We start from the raw sequence: 18596 nt of genomic DNA on the forward strand, positions 1-18596 counted from the left end.
TCTCCAGGAGCACAGTGTGAAAGGGCAAAACTGGAGCCGGGGCATCAGTAATGGGAAGCTTGGGGCTCCCGGGCACATGCAGGCCATGACTCCCAGTAGCTGGCAACATTAGGGTGAGGACAGGTGAAAAACCTAAGTAGCAAGGTCTTTGGGGTTAATGGATTATTCTGAATATTAATGGAAATACACACTAACATTTTTGCAGCCAGTTTGCTACACTGGGTAAGTTATGAGAAAAGTCAGGGTCTTGAAAAAACAAAAAACAAAAACAAAAAAACCAGCCTACAACGATGCATAGTATTTGCTGCAGGAAAGCTAACTCTTCTCAAGTCTGAATAAATGTACATAGCTTTAGTCTCTTTATGATTCATCTTCAGTTAGTTTGGAAATCTGAATACTAGGCAGTCAGATAGGAGAACTACAGAGAATAATTCAAAGTGCTCTGATGCAATTAACGTAGATGAAAGCTTCCTGCTAAAAGGTAGGTGAATTCCCAGGGATCTTGGCTAAGGCCATGCTGGTCCCTCTCCAGGGTAGGACAGTGACTGTCAGGGAAGGGACCTGCATAAGTCCTTCCCTGCCACTCTCACACAGGGACATATTCTCACTGTTGCCCACAGCCTACCCACTCCACGCAGTGTGTGAATCATATATGTAAATGAGTCAGGATGTGCTTAGTAAAGACAGAAACTTGAAATTCTCTTTGTGGGAGGGTGGCAGAATTTTGCTGGCTGTACAGTTAAGAAATCGCCCTCCTCAGCAAAATAGTCAAAAGACAGATTATCACTTATGAGTGCCAATTCCCACGTTCATTGAAATTTTAGCCTGAAGGAAATCTCTGGCAGTCTCTGAGACTCTGACCACACAATCTCTCCCGTTGTATGCACTCTGTCCTCAAGGCCTGTGTGGCAGGGGCTGCAGGCCGGCACACTGCCAAAGGACAGGGACATGGGACTCCACCTGGACAGTTGGCTCTAGGGAACTTAAGTCCCAGACAGCAACTGCCTCCTCAGAAAAGGATAGGACTTGCTCTCCAAGGAGCACGAAAGTTTGGAGGATGTGTCAGAAATGGAAGCAATCAAAATAGCTGCAGTGTGAACTATATTGAAATCCCACAGATGTTAAAGGGATTTGCTTTTTAAGCAGCTTAAAATATAAAATATTGGGACTAAAGCATTTAGAGGAGGTTCAGTTATAAACCATGACAGCAAAAGACATCAACAAGAAACAAATCGGGATGGAAATACTTCATCAGCAGTCTAATTATGTTCATATTTGAATAAGGAATGTTCATTACATTTCAGAGGAATAATGATCAGCTCTTGATGCGCAAAGCAAATGTGAATCCTTTAACAACAGAAGCAATTAGAAAATTCCTAAATCAGAAATTTGTTTAGACACTTATTGCTAGCTTTTCCCCACCTTTCTATTCCCACAGTCCTTGATGAATTCTAAGCTCCTGAACAGTGTTGTATATTAACAGGAGACGGGAAATGCTAATGGAGGGAATGAAGATACGAGTCTGTGGGTTTCTGAACAGACTTTCAAACTTCAGTTTTATTTATTTGTTGGCCCTTTGCTCTAAGAAATGTAAAAAAAAAAGCATGTTAATGAGTACAGTTCATTATACTTTGGATACTCCTATTCACGAACCAGAATAAGTAAAATGACTTTGAAGAATGTTAAATTTAGCCAGGAGGACTCACCAACACTAATCTAATCACAAACTTTACAAACATTCTAGACCAGAACATGTGTCTTAAAGACTGCTGTAGCACGGTGACCAGATGCAAGAAGAAAATGAATACAAAGAAGGACTGTAATCAAGGGTCAAGATAGTCCAACAGGATGAAAGGAGGGAGACAAAGAGAGAAGAAAACAATCCTTCTTAAGGAAACAAAACCAAATGGACTTAACTATAGTACGCAGGAGATTTAAATCCAGAAAATAGAAGAGACAGGTTTAGCAATTCCAGGACTCACTCCCGCGTCTCTGCACCTTCCCTCCCAACCCTGTGCTCAACCTTAACTGGCAATGTTCTGCTCAACTTTTCCAAACATCTTTATTCCCTGTTTTGGGGATTGTTGTTCTTTTGTCCTACCAAAAGGGGTGACCTCCTAGGCATTTTTAAGGATAGGCCCTAAATAAATACTTGTTGAAACAGCATAGGACAGTTTTTTAAGTAATTCAGATCTCTTTTATTGAAGTGCTACTTATTCTTCATATATGATGCTGTTATGACAATATTTTGTGGCAAAGATTAGAATTATAATGAAGAGAAAGGCAGAGAGAACAGGAAGGGTGAACTTAAGATGTTCACTTCTGGTAAGCCATAATAAAAGAATCACTACATGCCAGGTGCTCTTCCAAGCATACTACATATATTAGTTGATGAACTTTTTTCTTAATGTTTATTTATTTATTTTGTGAGAGAGAGAGAGTGCAAGTGAGAGAGTGGGAGAGGGGCAGAAACCATGAGATCATGACCTGAGCCAAAATCAAATCAGAAGCTTTACCCACTGAGCCACCCAGGTGCCGCTGATGTCCTTAAAAAACAGAAAACAAAAAGCAAACAAACAAAATAAACCTACTCTATAGTGTAAATATCATCCCCCTCATTTTACAGAGGTGATGAACATAACCCAGACCTAGGTGATCTGGTCTTGGAGTCTTGTGCCAAGCCTGCACTCTCAAACTCTTGCGTTAGTGGTCAGATACGCTGTGACTTTGAGGTAAAATAGATCTGGCTCTGAATATTCTCACTAGTGCTAGCAGCCCAAAAAGAACTTCACATCTTAGTTCCCAGTTCTTATTCTATAAAGTGGGAATAAAAGTTACCTCCTTCAAAGTGCTCAATGTAATGTTTGGCATATATTAATTAGATCCTCTGAAAATTACAGCTCCAAAAGAATCTTCTGACAATTAGAATTAATAAGGATTTCAACAGTATTAATGAATTCAAGATCAACATATAAAAACATTATTTCTTTACAGCATCAACAACCAATTATGTATTTTTTAAAAATCCCTTTCAAAACAAAAAAACATTTACATACCTAGAACTAAATCTAGTTTTCCTTTTTTTTAAGGTGCATTTCTTATATGGGAATTTATTTAATGATTTAAAAAAGATATAAGAAGAAATTTACTATGTTGATGGATGAAAAAATACAGTAACATAAAGATGGTGCTTATATCTCCAAATTAATCTACAAATTCAATGAAATTCTGTTAAAATTTCCAAAAAGCATTTTAAAACTTGACATGTTGCCACTAAAAGTCATGTGAGCTATATGGGGCCAAGAAATGAAGTAGGAGGAGGGAGAACTTTTCCTACCAGGTATAAAGACATAGCATAGATATACAGGAACCCCATAAACAGGATCCTGGTATACCACAGCAGCAGCATTAAAAATCAGTGGAAATGGGGCGCCTGGGTGACTCAGTCCGTTGAATGTCCGGCTTCGGCTCAGGTCATGATCTCATGGTTCATGGGTTCAAGCCCCACGCCAGACTCTGTGCTGACAGCTAGCTCAGAGCCTGGAGCCTGTCTTCAGATTCTGTGTGCCTCTCTCTCTCTGGCCTTCCCCTGCTCACGCTGTCTCTCTCTCTCAAAATTAAATAAAACATTAAAAAAATTAAAAATCAATGGCAAAAGGATGACTGTTGAATGAATGATGCTGGGAGAACTGGCCACTCATATGTAAAAGAATAAATTAAGTGTCTGTACCATATATCATATACAAAAATAAATTATAGGTGGATTATGTATTATACAACAAGCAAAAACCATAAAGGAAAAATAGCTAAATTCAACCTCACTGAAATGAAAAACTCCTATGCCTCAAAATGTGCCAAAAATCTAAAATACACAGACTAGGAAAAAATATATGCAACCCATATAATTGATAAAGGACTGCTATGCAGAATATATAAAATCCTACAAATTAACAACTCAGTTGACTAGAAAAATGGTCAAAAGGTTGTAAGTAATTACAGAACCCCCCTATCCAAGAACCAGGGAAGGCTCAGCCTCACTACAAATCAGTGCAAATTAGGATAAGGTGAGGGTGCCACTGGGTGGCCCAGTGGTTAAGTGTCTGACATCAGTTTAGGTCATGATCTCATGGTCATGGGTTTGAGCCCTGCATCAGGCTCTGTGCTGACAGCTCAGAGCCTGGAGCCTGCTTCAGATTCTATGTCTCCCTCTCTCTCTGCCCCTCCCCTGCTCATGTTGTCTCTCAAAAATAAATAAAACTTAAAAAAATTTTTTTAATATAAATAAAATAAAATAAGGGAGTTGCACTCTGGACCCATAAGATTAAGGGAAAAAAAAAGTTTGGCAACACCAAGCATGGCAAGTATGTAGGAAAACAGAAACTCTTAAAGACTGCTAGTGGGAGTAGAGATTCATATAATCCCTTTGGAGGGCATTTGGCAATATTTAATATAATTAAAGATACATGCAACCTATCCTCCTAGCAATTCCACCTTTAGATATACCTCCTGAAGAAATTATCATGTATGTGTACAGTGAGATATGTCCAAAAGTATATACCCCACATTATTTTCTGTCATGGCAAAAAAACCCATACCAAATATAGAAGTTATGAATGAAAAATGATATGTGTGCATAATAAAATACAAATATTATTAAACACATAGAAAGCATTGTAAGTTTATAGTTTATGTATCATAAATAACATATATTATAATATACTACATAATAGGTAAAACAAATGAGTCAGTCTACATTTATAAACAAAGAAAAATTCAGACAACATAATGTTGGGAGAAAACTCAAGTTGCAGAACAATGCCTATAACATGATACCATGTAAATGTTAAACACAATATTGTATGTTTTATAGAAACATATATATGTGTTTTATATTTTTTAATATATCTTATGAAAATTCTCATGCATATACATATATAATGAGAGTATAAAAATGAAAGGATAATTCCAAAAGAGTGTTTCACCCCCCTGGGAGAGAAGTATGTAGAATTAAAAAGGCAGTAAAAGAGGGGACTTAATTCTTTCAGGTTTTCTTTCTTTCTTTCTGTTTTTTTTTTTAAGTTTATTTATTTTTTTGAGATAGAGAGACAGAGAGAGAGGTGGGGGAGGAGCAGAGAGAGAGGAAGAAAGAGAATCCCAAGCAGGTTCCACACTGAAATATGAGGGGCTTGATCTCACAAACTGGGAAATCATGACCTGAACAAAAATCAAGAGCCAGATGCTCAACTAACTGAGCCACCCAGGTGCCCCAAGTTTCATTTCTTTTTAAGAAGTGTCCTTTGTACTCTCTTTTCATAGCGTCCTTTGTACTCTTTTTGTTCAAAATAGTTCATAATAATTTTTTTTAACAAAGAAAGGGAGAAAAATCCTCCACAAGGTGGGTAGGTCGTTGAAGGCCTTAAAAGAACAAAGACTGACTTTCCCTGAGCAAGAAGGGATTTTGCCAGTGTTCAGCCTTTGGACTCCAGTTCAGTCTTAGGATTCTGAGTCTCCTGCCTGCTAGCCTACCCAGCAGATTTGGAGCCCATGAGGCCTCCACAGTCATGTGAGCCAGCTCCTCAAGAGGCTGGCCATAGAAGGGTCTTCAGGATAAACAACTGCAGAGGCTGGATGAAAGGGATAAGTGTGGTGTGTCAGGGACAGAAGGAAGACATGTAGAAAGCAGTGATCAAGGCAGGGGTCTTTGAGGAACGTTGTCTGAGACGGGGCTGGATCAATAATCGGGGGCAGATCAAGCCAGCTTTGTGGGCCCCAGGGAGGAATTTCGGTTTTACTCTCATTGCAGTTTGATTATGCTGAGAATGGGGAACAGCAGAAGAATGATGGAGACTAGTTAGGAGGCTGAGAAAGGAGGCCAGATGAGAGATCAACATGAGTTGCTCACATTGTGACAAAGTTCAGAACTTTTTCCGATTGGAGGGGCTCAGCAGCATGGCAAGATGCTCTGGGACACTGCTGTTTTCCCAGCAGCCCTTCTAAATGAGTGTGAGTATAACATTTCCAAATGAACTAACTAATGTTACCTTTGCAGAATATTAAAAAATTCGAAAAAGGCCCACTACAAAATTCCTTCACAAGGCCCTCTGTCAAAACTGCTGAGATTTCCATGTATTCTTCATGATTCTGTGGTTGCACAGTGTAGCAAGGTGGCCTACAAATTTGCAGGGTGTCCTTCACAGGGGACAAGTGGAAAAGCATCCTGGGAAGGAACCAGTGTGTACATCAGCTCCCTGGTCTCCAGCCTCCTAGGAAGGATCATGGGAAGCAACCAAGAGAGGCAAGCAAGTCATTCCATCTGGGTCCTAACACCAAACTGAAACAAGTAAAAGCTAGAAACGTGCTCTGGCTCTAAGGAAAACTAAAAAAACTGTAAAAGAACTTCAGAATCTTCAGTGGGTTCTCCCACAAGTCCCACATAACCAATGGGACCAAAAGTCCAGTGAAATTTGAGACCTTATGGTCTCTGAAATAAGCTTGCTAAGAGAGGAAAAGTGGGGGGACAGCATATCTAGATGTGCTTGAGATCATCAAAAGATGCTCATGAAGCAGACTTCAGTGCTGCATTTCAGGATCTCTCTTGCACTTGGGATTTTCCAAGCTCTTACATCTAGGAGATCACACAGTACCCTACTTTACTGCCTCTAGTACTGGAACCCATGGCCACATATTCTTCTCATCATGGTCACAAGTGAGGAAGGAGACCTGAGACAAAGATCTGGGGTCCCTGCTTTTCTTTGCCGTCGCCATGAATGTTAGTGTTCCCCACGGTCTTGTCCTCGGTCTTCTCTCATCATTCTTCCCAATTCACTCCTGGAAAGCCTCTTCCCTCCCGTGCTTTTCATTAAGTGCTAATAATTCCAATATATTATCTCTAGCACTGTTCCATTAATCCAACTGCCACATGGATATTTTCACATGAATGCCCCAAAGACCTTTCAAACTCATCATATCCCAGATAAGCTCACTGTCTCCCCTCTTATTTTCTGATCTCCCATCCTCCTGTGGTCCTTCTCCCAGATGACAGCATGCCATCGTCTGCCTAGCTCCACAAGCCAGAGATCCAGTAGTCTTCATTTCCCTTGTCCTTTCCTACCTACTCCCATCCTGTCTACGGCTAATTAAAAGAAAAGGGTGAAAGGGTGAACTTCCACAGGGAAAAATTAGCTGACCAAAACAGTAACATAAGAAAGGCAATTTATGGAGTGCATGATAATGGGAGGAAGATGGTAAACCAATACAAGAGCTACCATCCCATTATTTCAAACAGGGCTCATGATCAACGACAATTATATTTCAAAAATATAAGATATGATCCATCTTTTCCTTACCATAGAAACATGTGAAATTTTGTCTTCTTAAAACAGAAGATAATGACTTACATGACTATTATTCTAATATTATTTACATTATACTGTATATTTGTTTTGCTAATGACTTTGATAAATATTTATATAAATGAAAATAATCAAGTAACAATATCAACTAATAAATTATTATAGGTAAAAATCAAGAACTTATTTTTTAATCAGTGGGTTTTTAGTTCAACTTTGTCTTCCTCACTTTTAGCAACTATTTCAAATAAAACTGCCTGTTAAAGTACCAGGATTTTGAATTACATGAACCAACACTTTCAATTTCTCACTTCCTGCTGTTAAAATGAACTGCCACCCTTATAATCAGGGATGACAACATCTTCAGCCCAATGACATAGAAACTACAAAGTACTGATTTCCTCAGTGTTTATCGTAAGAAGGGAGAAAAAGGCAATATGAAACAGTGGGGCTAACATGTAATTGGCCATGTTCTTTCTATTCATCTTTTGACACTGATGTCACTCTTTCTTCCAATGTCTTCCAAGTAGAATGGGAAGAATGGAGAAGGGCTCCTCTGGGAATGGATAATTATTAAGGCCTAAATTGCCAAAGAACACATATTTTCAAGGAAAGCTAGACAGTTCCATAATGATCTGACTGCAAAAGCAGCCCAATAGCAGAAAGCCTACTACAAATAATATTTTTCTTTAGAAGAGTTTGCCATGTTATAGATTTGGGAGCCTATTTTGTGGATATATTTACATATGACATGATACTAGTTAAAAGAGAGAAGCCTTCAACATAATTCAAACCAAGATACCCTTCAGGACAAGTGTGCTTTGTGAGAGAACTTTATTTTTGTTTTAAAGCACTTTGTTGTACATAGAGTCAACTAGTCCAAATCAACCACAGACCTTATGGATGCAAATTGAGGCAAGAAGCCACTTCTTTTCTTGAAGTACAAGAAACTAAGAAGTCAATGAAATGTATGCTGGGTACACAGAGGACTTGAATTAATCAAGTTTCTAGTGTTAAATGATTTATTAGGTAATATCTGCTCAGGCTTCAATAAACCCACCTGGCAGCCTTAACTACTTAATGGAAATATAGATCAAAGTAATAGAATTTTTAGGCTAAAGATCATAAAGTTCAATTTCTTCAGTTAATAGATGAGGAAAATGAGGCTCAGATAAATTGGCCTGCTACAGAAAAAGATGATTTGCTCAAAGTCACTCAACTGTTAATGCACACCTGACCTTTGGATATCTAAACCAATGCCCTGCCCACCACACCCAAAGGGCATATCTGACTCATGGTGGATGGTGGACAATAGGCATTTGCCATTTGAAAGGAGCCGTAGTATAGGTGAACAGGAGGCATTGTTTACCCCACCCAGTGGTGTTGTATTTTTGGTGATAAATTAGCCCACACTGCATGCAGAGACCACAACCACTAACTGTTTTCTAAATTCATCATGAGTTTGTAACTCACTAAGAAACCTTTGAAAAACTGCTTATGAAAATAAGTTCAAGGACTCTTCTTGGGCAGCACCAATAAAAGGATGCCTTTATTCTTTCTGCCCTCCTGCTGGATTAGCAAAGCTCCGAGCATCGTCAGATGAGGTTCCATCCAGGGAGACCTCTGTACTCACCATGGAACCAGGGAGCTATGGTGTCGGAGGTTTTCTGGTAGCCTGCTCGCAGAGGCAGCTGCTCCTCTTTAAACCACTGAATGATGTCCTCCTGAGCAGAGCTGGATGCCATCCTCGTCACTCCCTGATTTCTGTTATTTAGAAAAAGGTTTTCAAGTTAAATTTAACTAATTTGAAAACAATGGCTTCAGAACTCATATATATCCTACATATATAATCGTGTATATATTATATATATTTGAAAATCTAATTACATGGGCTGAGCTAAGGGGAAGTTAGACCCCTAAATACTGCCATCCTACAACTCTTCAAGGGCTAGTCAAAAAATAGGAAAAAGTCAGTGGAGCATCCGACTTTGACTCAGGTCACGATCTCAGTATTCGTGAGTTCAAGACCCACATTGGGCTTGCTGCTGTCAGCACGGACCCCACTTTAAATCCTTTGTCCCCCTTTCTCTGCTCCTCCCCAATATGTGCTCTCAAAAATAACATCAAGAAAAATAGGAAGAAACATAAATCTGTCACCTGTCCTTCTGGTCCTGTGGGCCTAGACATGGCTATGAGCTACTGCTGTGTTAAAATATAGATTTAATTCATTTTTTAATGTGAATTAAAACCTCCATTAACTCCCAATAAAATTTGAGAAAATAAGCACTAAGTGAAATAAACTCCAGCACTATTTTCCTTGGGACCATGTTCTTGCAAAAACAGTAAAGCAAATGTAATAAAATAAATTTCCTTCCTAACATTTTCATTATTAAACTTTCTCTTCTTTCTGTTTCCACATCCCTGACTTGATTTCTTCTCTCTCACACTTTGAAGAAGTTTGGTTCTGCTAAAGATAGCCTCAGAACTATAAGGTAAAAAGAAGGAAGAGTGTATGAAGATTGGTAAGAAAAAGATACAAGCAGCAGAATTGTTTTGAAATATATTCAGTAGCAGAACTTAGGTTCTGGGATGTAAGTCAATTTCCATTACAAAAGTAACATTGCAATGTAATAAACATATTTCCAAGTCTCACACCACAGACCACTAATTTTGAGCAGAATTCAGTGTAATAACCATGAGGAGTTTAGATAACTACTGGGATGTCTGTCATGGATATTAACGTATGGCTCTTTATGCGCTTTATGGTAACATATGTCACCATGAGTTACATGTGACATATATGTCAGATATACACATACACATTTTCATATATATACATAAATAGTATTTTGGAGAAAATAGCCTATAATAGTATCAGACACTGCACACACATAAGATTATGTGACGAGTGCTCTTATTAGCTTTCAATTAGGTTCTTTTTCTTTGGAAACTCTTTGGCGATTAAGCAAAGCATCTAAGGACAGCCAATCTCTGTGTTTTCTTGGGCTGGCTCCTAGCTGACCTCAGTCATCACTGTTGTCCCAGGCCCAAAACCATCCATTCTGGCTGCCTCAGAAGAAGCATTTCATGCAAGTGTATTAAGTTGGAAAAAATGAGCTAACTGAGCATAGCTCAAAACAAGAATTGCCCTTATTAAAGGCCACCTTCATTGCTGTCAATCACATACACCGTCCTGTGAAAATACTGTGGGCCAGGACATATTACAAGGCACAGTCCCACTCTTGAAAGAGCCTGGAGAACAGAGGCAGGTCTACAAACAGCCCAGCTGGGGATCTGCGGCCAATACACAGACAAGCCTGGGCACTGAAGAGGACCCTGTGCCGGATCTCACACCTTTGTGACCTGGTCACAGAAGTGCAAGGATACCTGTTTCTGATTGCCTGTCTTGGGGTTTTGCCCATAAGAAAAAAAAAATCATTCCCCGAACTGTCACTTTGTAGACCATGATCATTTAGTTCAGGTGCCCAAGTCACAAAATGGAAACTTTTTGTTGAGTAAGTAGAAATAATTATAGGAGAGGAAAAGGTTCACCTTCCTGTTTCCTCTGAGGTCATAACCCCCATTAGGAAAAGCCTTGAAGATAACTATTGACTCCAAGAAAAGAGGAATTTACTTGCTTTTTATTTTTCCATACTTGTAACAGAGAAGTATTTTTAGTTTTTATTTCAGAAGGCAAGGCTTTCAGACAGTGCTGTTTCACTCAATCACTATTTGATTTCTCTGGTATATTTTAAATATTATCTTTCTACATATTAGAATATGAAAAAATCATATAATATCCAGGAGAAAATAATTTTATAATCAGTTACATAACAGAAGGGAAAGGGGTTTCTGCTATGATATCATTATATTTTTCTTCAGGGATTTTATAAAACAAATTGTTCTAATTTCCCATAGCCTTGGAGGCAAAGGCACCATCATGACCAAAAATGTTTTTATTCAAAAAAGGAACAGTTCCAAATTCTCAACATATGAGCTTGGCTCTGTATCCCAGAACAAGGATTACCATCAAACCTTTAATCCTGAGCAATGAAAACAACTCTACTGAAGCCGTGGAAGTCAGCAAGCCATTAGATTCCTCCTCTGATACTGTTTCCTCCTAAGAGCAATACTGAGCACTGATGAAACCCCTGTTGTTTCTGCTTCTCCCCCCCTTGGCTCCCCTACAGCCCAAGGGGGTGGGGGGGGCACTAGTAGCATAGGAAGGCACTGAACTCAATGTGTCCCCTAAGTTACAGGGTATCTTAATTACAACTGTGGATATTTTATAGATAAGAATGAGATGAATCCAGACCAGGTATCTCGGGAAGAAAGGCTTGGAGGGGAGGCTGAATTGAATTACACAGGCAGCCAGCTGGTCCTTCACTCCCCATGGCCCGTCATGCAATTTGTCTTTAATCAGCCAGTTTCAACTGTTATGCTTAAAGTCATCTGTGTGGCTTCTTACCTAAGAAGCTTTCGAGGGTATCCCGCTGGGGTTAGGAACTGAGGCTTGGGTGGAAGGGGGGGTCTTCTTGGTTTCTGTGGGACGCTTGGGGGGCTTTGTGGTCCCTCACTGCTTCTTCCTTTTTCAGCTGCCAGGGATAACCTCTTGTAGTCTTCCCGCGCTTGTTTAGCCAAAGAGCGCCTCTTCTCATCAGCTGCTTTGGATTTTCGCACTAGGAAAACAAGGAGGGTAGAAGAAGCCCCAGGTCAGCCCACAGAGATGGTGAGAAGACCCAGCCGGGGAAGAGAGCAGTCTCTCAGCAGATTCTGTCATCTGATGACGATAATGAACAATCAGTGTCAACACCTATGACTCACAAAGTTCAGGCTTGCACATTCACAACTGCCCAGTGTTCAATGCAGAATTCCTGTCTTTCTATGGAGAGTTGTAGAACTTTCTAAGAGTGAGAAGAAAAGAAGGATTTAGAAATGGAGAACCATGTGAATGTGTTTTAGAATTTCATGCAGTTGGCAAGACTGTGATGAGTCACAGACCAAGTGAGAAGTCCAACTGGCAGGGGGTCTTTGGATAAGAAGAGGTGATGTCACATCCCTCACACACAGCTCAGAATGTCACCAGCAAAGAGCAACCCCTCAGTGCAGTGGCTTCTGGCTGTGGACAGGGTGAGAGTCGTGAGGCTCACCACAGGTCACACAACGAGTCCACAGAGAGCTGAACCAAACATAAATTGGCCTGCCAGACCAAAAAAACAAAAAAAGTGATTCTCCCCACAGAGAATGTGCTGATACACATAAAAGCACCCCTGTTAGACCTATGAGTGCAAACATATGGTATCTGTCCTTCTCTGCCTGACTTATTTCACTTAGCAGGACACCCTCGAGGTCCATCCACTTTCCTACAAATGGCCAGATTTCATTCTTTCTCATTGCCATGTAATACTCCATTGTGTATACATACCACATCTTCTTGATCCACTCATCAGGTGATGGACATTTAGGCTCCTTCCATGATTTGGCTACTGTTGACAGTGCTGCTATGAACACTGGGGTACATGTGCTCCTATGCCTCAGCACTTCTGTATCCTTTGGGTAAATCCCTAGCAGTCCTATTGCTGTGTCATAGGGGAGTTCTACTGATAGTTTTTTGAGGAACCTCCACACCATTTTCCAGAGCGGCTGCACCAGTTAACATTCCCACCAACAGTGTAGGAGGGGGCCCGTTTCTCCACATCCAGAGGACCACAGGGAAGGGAAGGGGGGAAAAGAGTTGGGGAGAGAGAGGGACACAAATCATGAGAGACTATTGAATACTGAAAATGAACCGAGGGCTGAATGGGGAAAGGGGTGATGGTCATGGAGGGGGGCACTTGTGGGGAGAAGCACTGGGTGATATATGGAAACCAATTTCACAATAAACTATTATAAATTTTTTAAAAAGCAACCCAAGGTCACCTTTTAATATAGCTTTGTAAAATAGACAGTTTATTGTTTTGTTTTTTGTTTTAGCAACACAGTAGTAAAGGACTCTAATGCAGAATGTTAAGGCTAATTTTTATTGAGTGTATCTGCACTTCAGGCATTATTGGTGAAACCCTGTTAGGTTTGACTTCAAATAGATGCCAAAAATGTTCCATCACACTAGAATTTCACTGCATAGAAGTGATTGGATCTTGCAAATATTTTCATTTCACAAAAACTGCCATGTTAATGGTATTCACTGTAATGGAACTGAACACAGCATTCTCCACACCCTGCAAATATTGCCACTCCTGTTCTCTCCCTCAAGTGGTCTCTAGGGATGACCTGATAGGTAAACCTTTTTCTGGGTCAGCTGTTTGAAACCTGCATTCTTCCCTAGCATCCCTGAGCAGGCTCTTCCCTGCCTCTGCCTGCACTGAGCTCTTCCTGAGGAGGTCTATCTCTAGCAGTCCTCACTCTGAAAGAAGTCAGGGTTAGGTGACAGGCATGGGAGGGCTGCTGATACACCCAATTGGTTATTCCTGGGTTCTTCTATTACCAAGTTAAGATGAGTTCAATGTTGAAGTTTAGAAAGATACAGAATAACAAGAACAAGAATTCAAATAAATCTCAGATCCCCCTCTCCAAAAAATCTAATGTTGGGGCGCCTGGGTGGCTCAGTCGGTTAAGCCTCCGGCTTCGGTTCAGGTCAGATTTCACATTTGTGGGTTCGAGCCCCGCATCAGGCTCTGTGCTGTCAGCTAGCTCAGAGCCTGGAGCTGCTTCCGGTTCTGTGTTTCCTTCTCTCTCTCTGCCCCTCCCCCTCTCATGCTCTGTCTCTCTTTGTATCAAAATAAATAAAACATTTAAAAAAAAATCTAATGTTGACATGTTAATAACCTTCCAGTTCTTTTGCTTCAGATACTCAAGCATTTAAAAATTGGGATATTTTGGGACAGTTGAATGGCTCAGTTGGTTAAGTGTCTGACTCTTGATCTTAGCTCAGGTTATGATTTCAAGGTTGTGAGTTCAAGTCTCATGTTGGGCTATATGCTGGGTGTGAAGCCTACTTAAAAATACATACATATATACATATGAGATATTTTTCATACTATTTTGTAATATTTTTTCTTCTCCAAGTAAAAAGAAAAAGGTATAAACATATCCCAAATTCATTAAACATGTTTTTTCATAGCTATATACCATTCCATAAAATGGTTATGACAGCTGTGATGGTACAGATGAATGGAGAACCTTTCTATTACTATTCAAAAAGTGACTCATAAATCTTTGTGTAACAACTTAGTAATAATTCTCTCAACAACTATTTTAAGTGCTTCCTAGCTTGATCATTTATTAAGAGAAGAAATTGGCCTGGAGAGTCTAAGGTGTTGTGGAGGCCCTGGGGTACTCACAAGATGCCTGCCATTCTGAATCTTCTTTCCAGCTTTTATAAATCTGCTTGGTTTTCTCCTCATCTATTTGTTTTAGTTCCTCATCTTGTGTTTTCTTCATGGATTCTTTCTTCTGTTAAAAAAACAACAACAACATGAAAAACAGAAACAAACACTGGTGAATGGCAGTTTTCTGAGAGGAGGACAGGGGGCCGGGGGAGGAGGGGAGGGAGTAAGGGGATACAAGGATGTGGAGGGGGTACTCAGGGATCAGTTTCTGTTTAACTTCCTTGGGGCCCCCTCACTAGGCAATTTGTTGTTGCAGGAAAAGCTTGGAGTCAGTGATACCTGATGCTGAGTCTACTGCGACCTAGCTGTACAACTGCATGGTCCCTTACCAAACCGCCCTTAGGCTGTCTTCCTCTAAATATAATTAGAAAAATAAAAATATTTCGGGACCCCTGATTGGTTCAGTTGGTTAAGCGTCAGACTTTAGCTCTGGTCATGATCTTGCAGTTTGTGGGTTGGAGCCCCTTGTCAGGCTCTGTACTGACAGCTCAGAGCCTGGAGCCTACTTCCAATTCTGTATCTTCCTCTCTCTCAGCCTCTCTCCCACTTGTGTTCTCTTTCTTTCAAAAATAAACTTAAAAAGGAGTGCTTGGGTAACTCAGTTGGTTAAGCATCGACTTTGGCTCAGGTCATGATCTTGCAGTTAGTGAGTTCAAGCCTCACATTGGGCTCTGTGCCAACAGCTCAGAGCCTGGAGCCTGCTCTGAATTCTGTGTCTTCCTCTCCCTCTGCTCCTCCCCAACTTGTTCTCTGTCTCCCTCTCACACACAAAAATAAAATAAACATTAAGAAAAAACATTTTTAATAAACTTTAAAAAAAGAATTAAAAATATCTCATACAATTATAGTGAGAGTTAAATAATATTTAAAAAGTGTCTCCCATAGTGTATAACACATAGTAAGAACTCAATAATCTCCATTTTCCTCAAACACAGCACATCTCTGTTTTAAACCGAATTCCCTGAAGCAGCACGTACACACCGCTTCCTGGCACCAGCGTAAACACCGCAGTATCTGACAGGTTCCAGAAAAACAACAGTACATTACTACAGCGGTCTCAGCCATATCTCCACGGGCCCTTGCCCCACTGTGTCTAACAATGTGGGACTTACACATGATTTCAGGTGGCCCCAAAAAGAATATTTTTTGTATTTTAAAAAGAGCAGAAAGATACTTTTACAAAGCATCATCTTGGACAAACTATAAAATAAGAAACACAAGTCTTCCTTAAAAAGGGAATTTGCTTTTCTTTAATCATAAAATACACATAACATAAATTTTAAAGGTTTTTAAAAATTGTGGTAAAATACACATAACGTAAAAACGACCATGTCAACTATTGTGAGGTGGACAGCTCTATGCACTAGTACACTGAAGGAAGTAGTTTTTAACTAAAGAGAAACTCATACACCTAATCACTTAGACCTAAAAAGTACTTTGTTTATCTGCATACTGCCTCCTGAGTGCTTACAAGAAACCTGATTGGTCACCTAAATAACGAAATAAACTGAGAGGGTCAGAAAAGACAGATCATGCTTTGTTCTCCAGCACAAAAATGATAGTTTTTTTCCTTTGCTTTTTTCTATAGAAAGATAAAGACTTTCTTTCTGTTAAAATTATTTCACCCCAACTGAAATATAAACCTTGATGTCATAAAACTTTTTTCAATCACTGTGGGAAGTCATAAATCACAGTTAATACAGGTGATAATTCACAATTCATATACCGGATTTCACTTCAGATGTAACTTTTTTCCTTTTCTTTTTTTCTTCTTCTTCTTCTTTTTTTTATTATTTTTTTTTTTTTTGAGAGAGAGTGTGTGTGCAAGCCAACAGGGGAGGGGCAGAAAGAGAACCAAGCAGGTTCTGTGCTGTCTATGCAGAGCCCCACATGGGACTTGATCTCACAAATGGTGAGATCATGACCTGAGCAAAATCAAGAGTCAGATGCTTATGAGTCACCCAGTCACCTCAAGATGTAACAAAACTTTTGTGTATTTATTATTTTCATTTTTTTTCTTGCTTTCATTTCCTGTCTAGAGCTAAGCCTCTATGGTTTGCCAGTATTATAAAAACTAACAAAACAAAACAAAAAACAGCTTCTGGCATTTTATTTTATTTTTTTTCAATAAACATGTAGATTTATTTTAAATCAGTTTGGTACATGATACAGGTTGGTTTTACAGTTTTTAATGAACTGAAATAGAAATTTCTAAATACAGCAGTGTCTGCCTGTGCAACAAATATCCGTAAGGGAAAGTAGGGTGTTTTGATAGAACTACATCCACACAAACAAATCAGAAGAAAATCTTAAAAGGTTACTATATACCTTCTGGATTAAAAAAAAAAACAAAATTTTAATGGCTCAAGATGGTAAATTGCTAAAGGAAAGGGGGAAGAGGCTGAGAGTTCTGTTGTAAGAGCTCTTGCAAAATCTAACTGGTTTCATATTATGGTTTTGTTACTAGAGCAACATTCAAAATTACAGAAGATGAGAAGGCGCCCCCAGCTACATTTTCACAAAAATTGCTGTATGGACATTAATGTGTGATGAAGTATTCACATCTATGTAAATGATAATTATACCACTGTAGCTAAATTTTGCCACTTTGGGAGGAATGGAGATTCTGTATATTTTCCGATGAATCTTGGATCTTCTAGCACTCACTAAAAACTAACAGCCATGGCACCATAATAAAAGTTTTTGTGAGGTTGCTAGAACTAATTACTAATGAATATTACTAATGAAAACACAAAAATGTGAGGTAAACCTACCTTTTCCCAAAAACCTTTGAAGCCAGAGATTTTAAACAATTAAGGCACTTGAAAAGATTAGGTGTATGTACAAATGTGCAAGTAAAACAAACTTTAGCTGTACCAGCAAGTAACAAAGAAATAGTAAATCTTCATTTTAAGAACCTTGAGTATAATCTAAATGCAAGGAATTTTGGCTAATGAAACGGACCAAAGCAACTTGTCATTTCCTACTACAAAATACTGAAAACCAAGTTCTAAACGCAACCCCTACAGGATAAAGAAACTAAAAACCTTTAATGACCTAGAAAAGCAAAAGCTTTTTTAAAACTAATGTAAACCTGTGAACTAATCCCGTATGTCAAAGGCAGGGGACAAGTATCTCTCTAAAACTGAAAAAACTAGTGCTGCCTATAAAAACTAAAAAAAAAACCAACAAAACAAAACTCAAAGTGTGCATGCTTATTATACTATGGGAATAGAAACTAAGAAGAAAGGACGAGAGGGAAAGAGAAAGCAGGAGTGAAAGAGAAAGAAAGAAAAAGAGAAAGCACAATCTGTCTATCCAGGGCAATCATCATTAAAAATCTACAGTAATCCAATCATCCAAAAATCCTTAGATTTTCTAAAATTACCCTGGTCACATTTCTGGTCTCAAAACTTAAAATGATTGTCTAATTAAAGAGCTAGTAAATGACTCTAAACCAACTTTCTTCCTTCAGGGCTCATTAAAAAAAGCTACTTTTCAAGAAAGCTTGGTGAAAATCCTTCCATGGTACAACAGTGTTGAAGCACAAAGGAAAATATAATTAAATCAGTTTTAGCTTTATACTTTTTAACAGCCTCAGAAAAATGTTGGGAGGTTCAGTATGTGAAGTCTTTCAGCTTTGTGGAATATCTAATTTTAGCTTAACTTGCTCGGGTCTGAAATAAAATAGTAGTGAGTTAAATACTAACAGTACGGTATCGAAAAGCAAGTTTACTACAGCTGGTCAACAGACCCGCCTTCACCTTCCTTAATGTAAAAGAACGAATCACAAACACTTGAAGTTACAGTCTACCTTTCAGTCTGTCTTTTAAGGCACTGTTCTTTATTTTCTCAGTGA

At 39.2% G+C, this 18596-nt stretch overlaps 1 protein-coding gene across 2 annotated transcripts in view; it reads right to left on the reverse strand.

The window, feature by feature from the left end:
- The window catches only part of SH2D4A (SH2 domain containing 4A), a 72962-nt gene that overhangs the window by 9445 nt on the left and 44921 nt on the right, over positions 1–18596 (reverse strand). For both annotated transcript variants that reach the window (XM_029936876.1, XM_029936866.1), the window contains 3 exons: positions 14690–14801; positions 11818–12028; positions 8983–9113 (listed from right to left, as the gene is read on the reverse strand). In XM_029936876.1, coding sequence (XP_029792736.1) covers positions 8983–9113; positions 11818–12028; positions 14690–14801 — 454 coding nt within the window. The remainder of the gene's footprint in view (positions 1–8982; positions 9114–11817; positions 12029–14689; positions 14802–18596) is intronic.

Source organism: Suricata suricatta, chromosome 1 (assembly GCF_006229205.1).
Source record: "Suricata suricatta isolate VVHF042 chromosome 1, meerkat_22Aug2017_6uvM2_HiC, whole genome shotgun sequence".
Taxonomy (NCBI): domain Eukaryota; kingdom Metazoa; phylum Chordata; class Mammalia; order Carnivora; family Herpestidae; genus Suricata; species Suricata suricatta.